Genomic DNA, 15,481 nt, shown 5'->3' on the forward strand with positions numbered 1-15,481 from the left:
CGTATGTAACTACCGAATTGGCAGTTGGAAATCGAGTGTCTCAAGGCTCTTCAAGGTAGCCTGTTGAATTTTGTTGTTGTTAAATTAATAATAATAATACTATTCTTTATTCAGTAGAACACAGAATTACAAAAAAAATAAAATCTATCAAATACTCTACAACATTTCCCATGCAAATTGAAACGGCGAAGTTCATCTTGAGCACCTGGAGTGCAAAGATGGTCTTCCACTCAACCTTTAGACAAGCAGAACAAAAGATCAAAAGATCGCAGACAACTAATGAAAATTGAGTAAAACTACAGATATATATGCTGATTCAAATAACCGCTTTCTAGATATTAGAGGATTTCATAAATTCAAACAAATGTTTCCGAAAGAAGGAGATTTTTATATTCTTAAAATCATTTGGAATAGCATTGGTGGCCGATATATTATAGAAAAAACTTCTTCTCAAACAATGATGATTTGTGGATTGGTGGTGTTATAGTACCTTTCGATCTTATATTAAGATTGTGAACATCAGTGCGGAACACAATTTTTCTATAAAGGTAGGAGGGAGTTTGGGTAGTAATAATTATTTTATGATATAAGGTGGAGCAGTGAAGTGGTCGGCAAAATTTCATATTTAGCCACTCGGCTTCTCGTAGCTTATGATTGATAGGTTGACGCCTACGAATACCATAGATGAAGCGGAGACAATAATTTTGGATTTTCTGGATTTTTTGCGCAGATGTTGCCGTAAGACAAGATCTATAGACCATATCGCAATAAGTAAAGATAGAAAGAACTAGAGACTCGCAAAGCGTTTTTTTTTAAGATTCAAATTCAAAGTTGCTCGAGATCCAAACAAGATTTTCATTTTCCAGATACTTTTACGAATGCATTCCGATATATGCTTTTCGAATCGTAAGGAGTAATCTATCCAGAGCCCAATATTCTTCAACACATCACAAAATTGTACAGGAATGTTATTGATAGTAACACAATCATTTTTTTGGTGAAGAAATCTGTCATTTCGCCTCTCGAACAGCATTGCCTTAGATTTGTTTGGATTCAATGAGAGAGAATGATCTTTGGATATTTTGAAAATTCTATCAAGGTCTTCGTTAATTTTCGGACAACCATTCACTATGTCTGAAGGGTGGAAGGAATACATCACCTGAGTATCATCCGCATACATTTGTAGATAACAATGCGAGATAACATTTTTGAAAAACGCTGTGAAAATTACATAGAGAATTGGTCCCAAAATGGATCCCTGTGGAACCCCACATGTCAGTTCTCTTGTTTGAGAAACCCTAGTATTGAGTACAACTCGCTGCTTTCGACCACATAACATATTTTTCTGAGAGTCCAATATATCATAGGATATGTTTCAGAGAAGAATGATTTAGGGTAGGGGTCTCCAAACTTTGAAGCCTTCGGGCCATAATGATTTTTTCAGCTTGTTCTGCCCTTAACTATATTTCTAGACTAGAATAGCTGCAAAGCAAACTTACGCTTTTTTTGCATTTCAATTATTATTATGTATTGTGACACTTAACGATATCTAGTGGCGAGTAGTGGTACTATGTACTATCTTTTTCAGCTACCCGATATGTGGCATTAGGCATAATTAAATATTTGGAATTACCGCGTTGGTTCGAGAAAGTTCTGGTTCTAGCTAGTGTATTCCGATCACCTCGAGATGGCAGTGATAATTGCATATAAAAAAGGCTAGCGGCGCAACTGCGAGTTAGTCTGCGTAGGAAAGGCGAAAGAAGCGAAACTGTCTATTGTGAAATAAAGTAACACCCGTCAATAAAAGTATTTTGATTCGACTTATTGTTTTTATGTGTGATTTGTTAGTATGGAAAAGAAGCGAAAAATCGACAGTGAATGCAGAACGTTCCAAGAAAAATTGAACTTTCAGTATTTTGTGATTGAGTCCAGTAATAAGGCGCTATGTTTAATTTGTAATCAAACCATAGCTGTTCCCAAATACTATAACATTAAACGACACTATGAAACGAAACATCTTTAAAGTTACTCCAAGTATACAGGGAGTTTGCAGAAGGAAAAATTTGAAGCTTTGAAACGCGGACTCAAATCGCAGCAATCTTTGTTTACCAAAGCGAATACTGAACAAGAGTCTGCAACTCGCGCCAGCTTTCGTGTGGCTCTTGAAATCGGAAAACGTGGCAAACCATTCACCGATGGAGAAATGATAAAAGAATGCTTGATTGCAGTAGCCGAAGAAATTTGCCCCGAAGAGGTAAATTTATTTAAAAGTGTCAGTTTGTCAGCAAACACCGTGGCTCATGAGTGGTTTTCTCTAGCATTGGATGAGTCAACGGATGTGTCAGATACTGCTCAGGTGTTGATTTTTATTCGCGGAGTAGATAAAAGCTATGAAGTGTATGAAGAACTTCTTGATATTGATAGTATTCATTGCACGACAACTGGGACAAATATTTTTAAGGGAGTTGAAAATGCTATTAATAAAAAGAACCTTCGATGGAGAAATTTGAAATCTATAACAACTGATGGAGGCAAAAATATGTATGGTAAAAGTAAAAGAGTTGTTGCACTTGTGTCAAAGGCTACAGAAAATGATGGTGGTTCAAAACCATTAGTGTTACATTGTTTCATTCGGCCCGCGGGCCGTAGTTTGGAGACCCCTGATTTAGGGTATCGAAAGCTTTCGAATAGTCTGAGAGAACTAGAACAGTAATCATTCCCGAGTCGGTTGCCTCGAAGATATGATCTGTCGCATTCAGAAGGGCTGTCGCGCAGCTGTGTCCTTTTCTGAATCCAGATTGAGTATCCGGCAAAATATTATATGTTTTCAATAATTCCACAAGTTGATATTTTATACTTCTTTCCAATAATTTTGAGACAACGGGTAAAATGCTGATTGTTGGATACGTTTACTTGTTATTACATACAATGAATGAATGGTAATGGTGTACTCAGTTCACCAATTGAAATATCAAATTCAACACAAACATATTACTGTATCAAAAAAATAAAAAAAATGCTCAAATATATTGCATATAAATGAGTGTTGAACACGCTTTCCGATGTGAATGAAGTTAAATGAAGTCAACATTATCGTTTTTCCAGAAGAGATTCCACTTTATTTTAGTAGACTAATAAAAGCAATTGAACTTATGTAAAGTAAGTTGTGCGTCTCTATTACATTTTCAAAGCAAGGATTCACGTTTATTTTGGTCGCATGACAAACGAATGAGGTTAACGTTCTTAAAGACCCACCATTGCATTGTTCATTAAGGCCATGCTAGCATTGCCATTATAGCGCACAGATCACTTGGCATCAGGCCTTTTAATCACATAGATTAAACTGAGATCCAATTAATATGGGAGTGTGACTAACACAGCCACCCGGGATCAAATAACTATTTAATCTTCTCGTAATATTACGCAAACTTTCATTGTCGAGTCTCTATAGTCATCTCAGTGTTCGTATATAGTGTAGGAGTAGAATATACCCAGTGTGTTACGGAAAATGTTTAGGAAACCACCTAAGTTTTCCTGAATCTGTAGTTATAATATTGATTATTGGTAACAGGAGTTCTCGGAAAGCTTGTAGTGAAAACAGAATAACAAGCTAACGCAGTATATTTTTGGAAATATATATAAACTAACAACTACTAGGTACAAAGATTTTGTACGAAATTGATTCACTTACGAATGAGTAGCGAATGAAAGGAAATATTGAAAAATACAAAACAAAACACTATTCGTCAATGGAGTCGGGATTTTTTACGAGAGAACGATGTCAATTTGTTTCTGAAGCGATGTGGATCTTCAATATTTTCAATTTGATAATTGAATAGAACTGAAAATCCATACTGAAACTATTTAATACATTTCAATGTATGATTTCCACTAAAGGGTTTAAAAAAACAGCGACACTTGTTTCGCTATACAATAGCTTTCTCAAGCGTAAAACAACAGTTACTTCTAAATTACAACTATTTTATACTCATATTACCTACTTGTATGCCTACTTTCTAATGAATGAATCTACCTGTAAAGGTCGGATATGAATTCATTGACTATATGAATAAATCAAATATAGAACAGTAAACCACGTGTCGCGGTTTTTATAAAACCCTTTATAGTGAAAATCATACAATGAAGTGAATTAATTAGTTTTTTTTTCAATTTGATGTTGGAATGTGTTATATAATTTGGGAGCAATATGTTTATGAGCATTGGGACTTGTTTTTGGATTTGTGGTATAACCTGTTGTATCGTTAACGTATATTGGTCATATTTTTGTTTTTAGTAATACATATTGATTTTCGGGAAAAAGAGATTTCGAATAGCAAACTTCAGATGTATGTTTTTTTAACACAATTCCCAAGAAACGCCGTTGGAACTTCTATGAAATACAAATGAATTTTTAAGGATCCACTCCATACTAATAGGCCGTATCAAAGATGATTCTCCACTGAGGCGTCATAAAACATTTTCAACCTCAATGGTAGTGGGGAGAGCAGGACTTCGAACTTGGAGAACATTAATTTCGGTTTATGACATATGAGTTCAATGTGTATATTCCACAAAAGATTTTTGGGAAACGTAGCACGCATGTTCCATACGAAAAAAGACATCCCATGCGGGATTTGCATTAAATTTTTGAAAGAAAAGTGATTCGCCATTGCGTTGTCTCGAAGTAAAAATGTTTCTCTGAGCATTACAGGGTGTTAAGTATGTACCATAAATTTAACAGACGATTCTTTAGGTGATTTTAAAACGAAATCTATCTAATATATAAAATGGATGTTTGCTTGTTGGTTGGTTGGTTGGTAATTGATAAACTTCTACATCGCTCAACCGATCGTGATGAAACTTGACATGTATAAGTAATTTTTCATAGAGAAGGTTTCAAGGCTATCAATTTTTCTGTAACTCGCCACTAGATGGCGCTGCAGAACAATTTTTTGAAAGCACTGTTCTATAACGCTGCGCACGCCTGAGTTCGTTGATTCTGATTCTGTCAAAACATTGGAACAGTAGCGATACAGCAACATAGTAATAGTGTTCATATAAACATGGGTCCGCAAATCCTTCGATCTCAAGATACAGGGTGTTGAAATAAAAATAAAAAAAAAGTTATTCGTAAATATTTTAAATATCCTTTACCTAATTTTGTTGTAATTTGGCAATGGTATTTATAACATTAAGGAGCTAATTTAGCCCGAACGCGATTCAATTTATTAAGTCCAGTGACGTATCGAGCGGGATTTGAATGAATATTTTTGACTTAAAAATGTACGCCAATGACTTTTGTGCAATTTTTATTATTTCTTTGGATTAAGCAATTAGAAATAAAACTTTTTGGTCCTCTGAATTTTTTAGTATCTTGCTTAGTTTAAAAAAAAAGTCGACCTATTTGCATATCCCTGGACCTCACAAGAAATAATATGGGGAATGAAATGTTTCTTTAAAAAAATTATTATTTTTACAATTTTTCATTACTAATTATGAAACGATGACAATAAATATTGAATAACAACATCTGGACTAACGAATTCCATTAAATTAAGTGTTGGAAATGGCCTTCTTCGGCTTATATACAATCGTCTAGCGCCGCATCATTGGATTTTGCACTCTTCTGAAAATACCTGGCGTATTTCTCATTATGTCACATGAATTAATGATTTTCTTCCGTAAATCCTCTTCACTTTGAATAGCAGTTTTGAATACCAACGCTTTAAGGTGTCCCCAGAAAAAATAATCTAAAGGATTCATTTCGGGTGAGCAAGGTGGCCATGGGTGTGGGCTTGCTCTCCCAATCCAGCGATTATAGTAATTTTCATCCAAAAATTGCCGTGCCACTACACTAAAGTGTGGTGGAGCACCATTGTGCATGTACCACATACGGAATCTTTCCATGATTGGAATTTCTTCTAAAAGTCCAGGTAAAACAAATTCTAAAAACTTTCGGTATTCTTCTCCATTATGTCTAGGTGGAAGGAAGTGAGGCCCAATGAGATGGTCACCGACAATTCCAACCCAAATATTAAAAGAAAACTGTGTATTAAAATGTGTGTATTCACTTTGCCCGAGTACTGTATCCGCTTTACCCGGGAATCTGGGCAAAGTGAATAATTTCGTTCTTTATAAAATCTTATTTGCTTAATTATAAACGGTAACTGATGATGATTATTGTAAAAGCAATAAATAAAGACTGATTTGTGCTAGTTATTTTGTTTTTGTACCTTATACCTTTTCTGCTAAAGCCCTAAATATCTCAATGTATTCACTTTGCCAGACCTTCCCCTACGCGTCAGCGACTGGTATCCCGTTCTGTTGGTAATCACATTAAAAACTGACATCGTACTGCCATCGCCCTCTGGTGGTCAGGGTGAGTCCTAAAAATTTTAGGTGACACGAAAATGTCACTTCTGAACTTCTATGGGCTTTGTATTCTTTCTTGCTCGTTTAGAAGTAAGATACAATCATATTCAGTTCTTCCACCAGAGCTCACATAAATATAAAAATGTAATCTTTATATCGAGTATACTGAAGATTATTTTGATTTTAGCAAATTAGAAAAGAAAAAAATGGAAAAAATTTAAGACAGATGACAAGAAAGAGTAGACTGAATATTGTTCTTCAACAAAAAAAGAAACGTTTCCTGATTCTTGAATAGATGAGGTTTCTTGAATGATATACGCAACAAATAAACCGATACCTCAAAATACGACAGTCCTCGTATGATCAAAAGACCTGAATTTTCTGCAATAACTCAATAGAGTTACTGAAGACATGTAAGAACGAGTCAACACTCATAAAAAGCATTATAACTGATGAGGAGACATGGGTTCACGAGTTCGATATGCAAACCAGTCAACAAGCTTCGGACTGGAGCCTTCCATCAAAAGTGGAGGTGACTTTTAACAGTTTTTTTATCGACTGCCGAGGTGATGTGTACTTGGAATTATTGCCGGAAGGTGAGACAGTAAATAACAAATATTATCTGAGCATTATGCGCCGTTTGAGAGAGCAAATTTGTCAAGAAAGTCCAGATATGTGGAAAGAATACTGATGGATTTTTCACCACGTTTACGCACCATCTCACACTGTCAACGAATTGCTAGTCAAAATCCTGACATATCCTAATGAACAGCCACCGTATTCACTTGATATGGTTCTGGCTGTTTCCTTTTCTAAAACTCAAATAACCACCCGTTTTTAGTCAAAAGATATCATAAAAGAGAAGTCGATTTAAAAAATACACACAAAAATTGTATTGATAATTGCGTGTTCATTAGCGTAAGTGCATTATTCCGGAAGGGACCTACTTTGAAGGCAACACAATAAATTTGGAGGAATAATACATATTTTGCGTTTTATTGGCCGAATCTCGGTACTTTCACACATAATAGTACTTCTCCCCTCAGCCGTCCTGTAGGAGCTAACTTTTCGATTGCAAATAGATTTTAAAATAAAATTAATGAAATATCAAAAATACAGGAGAAATTTTGGAATGGAAATATTGTAATATTGTGATATTATAAAATTTTCATGTTCATTTTGTCAACAAAATACTTTTTCGTTCAAGGAACCAAGTAATTTCTGCAACAATATAATCCGACATTTCCGAGCGGAACACGATTCGTGAAGAGACCAGAACCGGTCCTTCTTTATAACTCTATTAAATTCTCTAGAGTCTAAACAGTATAAAATATTAAATTTCAATCTCTCTGGTGTACACACCATCCCACTGCAAACATAATCCAGGGCCTTAGTTGAAGGAAACCACAATGAGCACCCCATTGGAAACGGAGCCTGGCCCAGCGGCGATACTAAATCAAATTGATCCTGTCGTTCCGTGCCAAGTTTACGTCGTCTGCAGACACACATCCGAAACAAAGAACTGGACAATAAGATCTACCGGATTATAATGGCATATTGGGTAATCTTGCTGTCCGGTAGTATTTGCGGAATTGATTGGATTCTGAAAGTGGAGCTTTGGAGACATTTGGATATTTGAAGTATTCTCCAAATGAAATAACTTCGAAGTTATTTCCGTTTATTAAAGGTTTTTGTGTGAATATTAAGAATTATATTTGAGTTGGATTTTGAAAGATGGTAGATTTGTTCTTTTTAGTCATGCTACGAAAATTATTTTTATTATTCACTCTTTAGAATGTCAAAACTTGTGCGAGCTAAGGACTAACGAAGTCTTATCTCTCAACGTGTGATTCTTAGCACGGATAGAAACAAGTTTGCCGGGTTAAAATCCCTTCAGAATTCGTGTGACGGCCTTCTTGTTTTAGAATTATTAAAATGTTTTCCCTTTTTATGATTTCATTCGATAGCCATATCGAGGATATGCATGAAAACATTTTTGGGAGTCTGCCATAAAGGATTTATGTTTTGTTTTTTTTTTTTGAGTAAAATCTTTCATTTGGTACCCATATCATTGAAATGATTAGAAATAATTAGTCCGCCATAGTGTATTTAGAGTGACATCATTTTATTTCTCCCCTTTCATTAGATTCCCATATGAAAGCAGTGCTTAAAATAACTAGTCTGCCAAACTAACCGTGAATGCAAAATTTCAGCTTGAATGGTTGGGTAAAACTGATTTAAAATTCTGTTACAAACTTTGACCCAAATTAACATATATACATTACCTCCATACTCTCATACACAAATAATTCACATGCGTGCAAGGTTCGTGTTTACATTCACGTATACATACATACATTTAAGCCGCATTTTCACGTGTCAAGTAGCTAAAGCGAGTTACTAAAGCAAGTAACTAAATTTAGTAACTTGTATGGTGTAAACAACTTGATTTAGTACTTGCGCAAGTACATAATTTAGTAAACTGTTTAGTCAAGTGAATAGAAAAAGTTCTATTTACTTGAGCAAGTTGCCTCTCCCACCTTCGCTTTCTAGCAACTACCAAGCCGACTAAACAAGTGTAGACAGCTCAGTTTAGGCAAGTTCATAGTACAGACTGCAAGGTTGGTTGTGTTTTAATTTGGTGGCGTGTTTTGAAAATGTCTCGTTGGAGTGAAGCGACTACAATAAAGTTTGTAGAAGAGTATCGGGAAAGGCGATGTCTATGGGATACAAAGGCTGTGATTTATAAAAATAAACAAGCTCGGGACGCGGCGTATAAGGAAATTGAGGAGATCATGGGAATAGAAGGATTCGGAGTGCCTGAAATCAAGAACAAAATACGGGCGTTGAGGTCAACTTATTCTCAAGAAAAAAAGAAAATAAGGGACTCGATGAAGTCTGGAGCAGGAGCGGAGGATATTTATGTCCCCAGTGTGAAATGGTTCAAGGAAATGGACGCATTTTTACGTAATATAGAGGATAATAAGAGGCCCACGCAGGATAATTTCAATGTAGGTATATTATAGTAGTGTTCATATGATAGGTAATTAATCCGTATACGTGTTTTCCCGTCCCGAAAGTATCAACTTGTAATAAATTAAAGCAATACATCTCTCCAGCTATGTAACCAAATACGGAATAAGTATGTACATATTATAATATTAATATTAAAGTAGGTATAGTCAAAATATCATCCGTTGCTGCCATGGCACCGCACCTTCGCCCACAAAGTACTGGCAGAGTCGATCTCGCAGTTCTCTTGCACGTCGTGACGAATGATTACTCCCCAAAGGTCTTATTGACGGCAAGGGTAGATTACTGTCATTTCTCCAAGAACCTGGTCTAATCTGACCGCGTTCTCTATCTTCTTCATCTAACGATCCATTTGGTGTGTAAGTGTTCTGAGAAGTGATTCGCAAATAATTGTGTAGTGCGCAACTGGCCTTGATAATTTTGTCCACAGTTTCTGGTAAGCATGCCATAGGCTTTTCAAAAATGCGAAATCGGCTAAGCAGAATTCCGAACGCATTCTCTACTATCCGTCTTGCCCGTGAAAGGCGGTAATTGAAAATTTTCTGATTTTCCGACAGTGTTACTTTTGAATAGGGTTTCATCAGATATGTTTTCAATGAAAATGCATCGTCACCTACGATGAAACCACCATCTGGTAATAAACCATTCTCTAGGGCTTCAAATAAAGATGATTGTTGGAAAACCCCACCATCGGATTGTCTTCCAGAACATCCAACATTAATATAGGAGAAACAATAGTTGTCATCTACCAGAGCTAACAGAATAATGCTGTGAGTACCCTTATAATTGAAGAATTCACTACCACAATTTGCCGGCGCATGAATCGTCACATGTTTCCCATCAATCGCACCGTAACATTTGGGGAAGTTCCACTTCAAACGAAACCCCTTTTCAATAACGTTCCATTCTTCTTGGGACTCCGGTACCTAAAATACATAATACGGTATATCTATTTGTTCTATTTCAGATGCAACGCGAAGAAGCAGTTGACGAACAACAACAACAAGATGAAGAGGCAATAATGACTGCCAGACAGGAAAAGTCTCAGGAACCACCACAGGAAAAGTCTCAGGAACCACCACAGGAAAAGTCTCAGGAACCACCACAGAAAAAAATCAGAGCTACGGCAAAATTGAGACAGGTTACTGCAGTAGTTAACGACCTAAAAAAAATAACCGAAACTATCACACATGAACCTGCCAATGAACATGAATACATAGCTTTTGGTCGCAGTGTTGCTGCACAATTAATGACGTTAACTGCTTTTTCTGCAATAAAAGCACAGGAACGTATTCAGTCTGTTCTTACCAGTTTTAAACTCCAAGACCTCCAGAGTATTCGGTACGACACAGACACACATACCAGCAGTGCTAACGCCCCATCTGCCATCTCTACACCAATGCAGTCCCCTACATATTCCGACATGCCTTCTTCGTATAGCGATGGCTTCAGCACTATAATCCATGCAGAAGCAAATCTTACCTATGACGACGATATTAGAAGATCACAGATGATAGCACATGCTTTTTCCAATATTTAACATGTTTTGTTCATCAACAACTTGTTCGCAATAAAAATATTCAAAAAATACATACCTTTATATATTTTCTCAGACTTTCAAAAATAGCATCACACACCTCGGGTATAAATTTGGAGATTGCAGGTGTTGACACACGAAATAACCTCTGCAACGTTCTATAACTATTCCCTGTGGCTAAATAGGACAATGTGATTTCCAATTTTATTCTAGCTGGAACAGCCGATCTCATTACAGTGTCGTATTTCGTAATTTGATGCGCAATTTGAGCCAGCAATATTTCAAACTGTTCTTGAGATATCCTCAGACAATTTCTATATTCTGGTGCGTCTTCAGCTGCTAATTCTCTTAATAACGTAGATGAAGCACCATATCTTTCTCTTCTACTCAGCCATTTACGTACCCAGCAACGCTTCTTTTTGTTTTTGTTCATTTCTTCTGCAAGTATTTCGGATACTTCGCCACATAACGTCAATATACAATTTCGCACTGCTGCACGCGTCACTTTTCCTGCCATGTTTAATCTGTACTAAACAACTAAACAACAAAGCAGGTACCTACACATGTGAACGCTCACTAAAACGAACGGACTAAATTTTAGTTACTTGCTTTAGTAACTCGCTTTAGCTACTTGACACGTGAAAATGCGGCTTTATACCTAAATACCTACATATATACGCACACCGTACGTACCATAGACAACACACACATATCCACACATACAGATAAAGACACAGACGCACACACACACACACACTAGACAGACAGATACACTCCCACACCTTCATATTATGGAAAAATTGAAAAAAAATTTTTTTTCGGTAATTTGGTACAAACATGAAATTCGGAGATCCCAATTGACAACAATCAACCTCGGTATTGAAGAATGAATTTATCACGGCCCCAGGAAGGCACTGGTTTTATGTTATCCCAACAGAATGAACCTTCCGTGTTATGACGAGGAAACTTTTATCAATAATAACATTTATAGAAAACTTCCATACCTTTTTCCATTTATCGAAGATATTTTTAACGGAAAATGATTTTCAAGAAATCAGAAGGATCGCAGTGATAGAAAACATGGCAATGCATATTTGACTTTCTGCTCATCAACACTAGGTATGCAAATATTGTTAAAAAATCGAATAACAAAGAGTCCCGATGAAAATCATTGTAGACATGAAGTCACAATTGTGAGATTAAAACAAGAATGATCTAATTTGTGAACTATTTAAGAAATGAAACAGAGTTAAAAGAAAGGCAATCTGACCGTGGAAAATGAACCCGGAAAATAGATCTGATACAATCTGAGTTTGATACGAAGCTGGCTGAGGAATAAAGTGAGATAAACAAGTTACCATATAAGGGTAGATGATATTGGGCCCATTAAAATCTTTCACGGTTGTGTGATGTTTGCATCGCTCTGCTCCATTTTAGCTCTCCCATACAAATGAAAGGATTTAAATGTAGCAGCAATTTAACAGAATGATAAAACGTCACACAACACTTGATTTTCTATCAATACTGATCACTAGGAGAAAAATGGTCTGTTTTCAGAATTGAATCTGGAGGAAAAAAGCCTACCTTAGGAAAACGGAACGGTTACGAAAAGCAGACTTCACTTGTTTCATAGTCATATTAAATATAGGATAGGGAAAATAATTTTTGTCTAATTTCTACTAAGATTTTTATTTGTTACGACGGGTTTCGGTTTATTGGACCACTCTAAGTGAACTAACGCAATTTGACAAAAAAATCTAAATATACAATGATATAGTCAATGTCCTCCAGGTACCTGAAATATTACCTGAATTATCAATATCTTATGTTAGATAATAATTATTTAACTTCCATAACATATCAACATTATTGACTATCCATCCAAAACACTACTTGTGGATTGCTCCAAATACCAATAGTCAAAATTCCCAAATTCAGGAAGAGAGAGCTGCATATTTCTAGTTGATCATAGAGAGTTTTGAAATTGGGGTTTTTTATTCAATATATTTATTTCCAACGCTTCCAACCAATTCATATCCCTTCTTTTACTGCAAGTACTGATAACACATGCTTACGGTACCTCATGTTGAAATTTCTGCCTGTCTGACCTGTAAAAGCTGCTGAACAGTCACCACATTCTGGTCTATGTAAGCCTGATTTTTTCCGTTTATTCCTTTTAGGTTTTGTGTTGAATAACTTGTTCCCTAGTGATGACGTATGTTTATGGAGAGCTTTCCCGAATAGCTTATGATAGCATATTTCTTAAGTTCTTTGGGTTCTTCATTATTCAGATATAGTTGATTCCTGATCAATTCTTTGGTTTTAATTGGAGATGATTTTCCCAACTGAGTTGACTGGAATTGTATATTCAAGGATTTGTTTGTCAAACTGTATTTGGCTCGATCCACACTATGATGCCGTTCTCGGTCCGATCTCGCTCCGGTCTCGGTCCGTTCCCGGTCCGGTAAAGTATTCTCAAACAAGAAAGAATCAGAGTATTCTCACCATCGTATCGCTCTGGTTCCGATCCGGCATCGCTCCGGTACCGGTTGGTCGAAAAGAATATTTGACTGGAGCGAGATCGGACCTGTCATGACAGTGTGAATACGTTTCTGTTTCAACCCCAGTCTTTCTTCGGTCTTACAAGGAGACGTTACATTTTTCTTCCATTCATGGCTAGTAATAAATCGTGGGATTCTGATTATTTATAACATTTGATCATAAATGATAAACTTTTCTTTTTCGTCTATCAAATGATGATATAACGTGTGATATTCGCCTTCTTCTTTTCTCGTTAGTAAACTGAGATGCATCCACATTCTTCTTCTTTTCATTTTATATTGTAATTTTTTTTCATTTGTATTCTGTTCGTCCAAACTAATAGATATTATCGCTAATTCTTCGATTGAAAAATTAAATTCCATTTTTTGGCGAGTACAATTTATCGAATTATTTCGAGAAACGTCCTATGTCGAACTAGTAGTGTAGACACAGCGGGATTTGATCGGATCGAGACCGGAGTGAGAACGGCATCATAGTGTGGATCGAGCCTTAGTTTACTTGAGAATGGTTAAATCAAATGAAAATCTTGGTAGAAATTAGACAAAAGTTATTTTTTATATACTATATTTGTATGATTTTATCTAGTAAAGTCTTCAAATACGTATAGTAATGTCTAGGATCGAAATCGAAAATTTCAGAACTTTGGAAACACCATTACAGAAGCATAAAAACACTACGACTCAGGTTGAAAAGGATACAGTTTTGGGCCGTTTGTCATGGAGCTCTAAATTTAGTTTATATTGAAGTTTTTTATACGTGGGGAGTATTTATCAAATTATATTCAATGAAGAAATCAACAGAACACGTACTATGCATTTTCGAACCCAACCACGTAGGTAAAAACATAATTTGGGATGAAGTTCCCATGTGTAAAAGATTTTATTGAATAGCACTATGCTCTCGATTCATTTCATGAACAAAATTTCAGGAATCATGAATCACGTATATTTCAAAAAATTAAACTTAGTGCATATGCAACTTTTGATAATGTACATATATGATGTACAATAAACTCTATACTCACCCATTTACATCAGGATCATGATAATAATGTGACTTCTTTCCATGAACAGATGTAGTCAGTACATACCTGAAACAAATAAAAAACTTAAAACTAAATAGAATATTTTTGTTTTCGATGAAAGAGTATGAAGTTACCATATTTGCAAGTAAATAATTTGTAAATGTGAAAATTCAATCCACTTTCTTGGGATTTTATCAAAGTATTATCTACTGAAGTCATTTGCTTGACGAAGTTTACAAAACTATGTATTTACATAGCCAATTGAATTTAGCGCACTTGGGATATACTCATTATTTTCATAATTTCATCGTAACTAGTTTGAGCTGAGTTACTTCAGCCTTATGATTTGGAACACATCACATCAACATCAATGCCTCAAAGTTGGATGTTGTTAAAAAATAGTATCTGATTGACTGGTGTAATTTCATTTTCTTAAAACAACTTCCACATCGCTTTCAGAAAGTCTAAAACTCCTTTCGAAATTTTGATCATGATTTGAGGAAGATAGACATACTATCACATGAACTAAGAGAAATGGCCTGGTTGAGCATGTGCAATTACCTTAGAGTCTTCAGATATAACTTTAAATCCTGACGAGGAAAAATGGCGACGAAGCCGCCAACCTCCACGAGAGTGCTGAGATCCTTATGGAAACGACTAACTGGACGTAACTACCAACAACACCGCAATCTGCTAGTGCAATAATTGACGAGGACAAGATAAGATGGGCCATATCGGGCTTTTCCCCCTTTCAAGTCACCAGGATCTGACGGTATAAGACCATCCCTACTTCAATTGGGACTTCCTATTCTTATACCGCACCTGGTTGGAATATTTAGCTTTGAGGTATATTCCCAGTAAGTGGAGAGAATGAATGAATGAAAATCGTTTATTCAAATTTTTTGGTTAATAACATTTCATTTGTTGGGTATGTTTGTGTGCTATAGGCTAAT

The 15,481-nt window shown here is 35.8% G+C and overlaps 2 protein-coding genes across 2 annotated transcripts in view; one reads left to right on the plus strand and one right to left on the minus strand.

Moving 5' to 3' along the window:
* Dg (Dystroglycan) overlaps window positions 1–15,481 on the minus strand; it is a gene marked incomplete at its 5' end in the record, with an annotated part of 473,071 nt that overhangs the window by 363,012 nt on the left and 94,578 nt on the right.
* On the plus strand, window positions 9,030–11,437 carry LOC141483465 (uncharacterized). The gene is made up of 2 exons (XM_074178133.1): window positions 9,030–9,383; window positions 10,373–11,437. The coding sequence occupies exons 1-2, from the start codon at window positions 9,030–9,032 to the stop codon at window positions 10,943–10,945; spliced, it is 927 nt and encodes a 308-aa protein (XP_074034234.1). The 3' UTR covers window positions 10,946–11,437.

This window comes from Leptinotarsa decemlineata, unplaced genomic scaffold (genome assembly GCF_025532065.1).
Source record: "Leptinotarsa decemlineata unplaced genomic scaffold, Ldec_3_MD MMD2_tig00003348_RagTag_RagTag, whole genome shotgun sequence".
NCBI classification, from domain to species: Eukaryota; Metazoa; Arthropoda; class Insecta; order Coleoptera; family Chrysomelidae; genus Leptinotarsa; species Leptinotarsa decemlineata.

Bases quoted from the DNA above. Each gene is read 5' to 3' on its own strand.
- LOC141483465 (XM_074178133.1), top strand. From the start codon at position 9,030: ATGTCTCGTTGGAGTGAAGCGACTACAATAAAGTTTGTAGAAGAGTAT. The intron at 9,384-10,372 runs GTAGGTATATTA...GTTCTATTTCAG, and splicing joins CCACGCAGGATAATTTCAAT to ATGCAACGCGAAGAAGCAGT.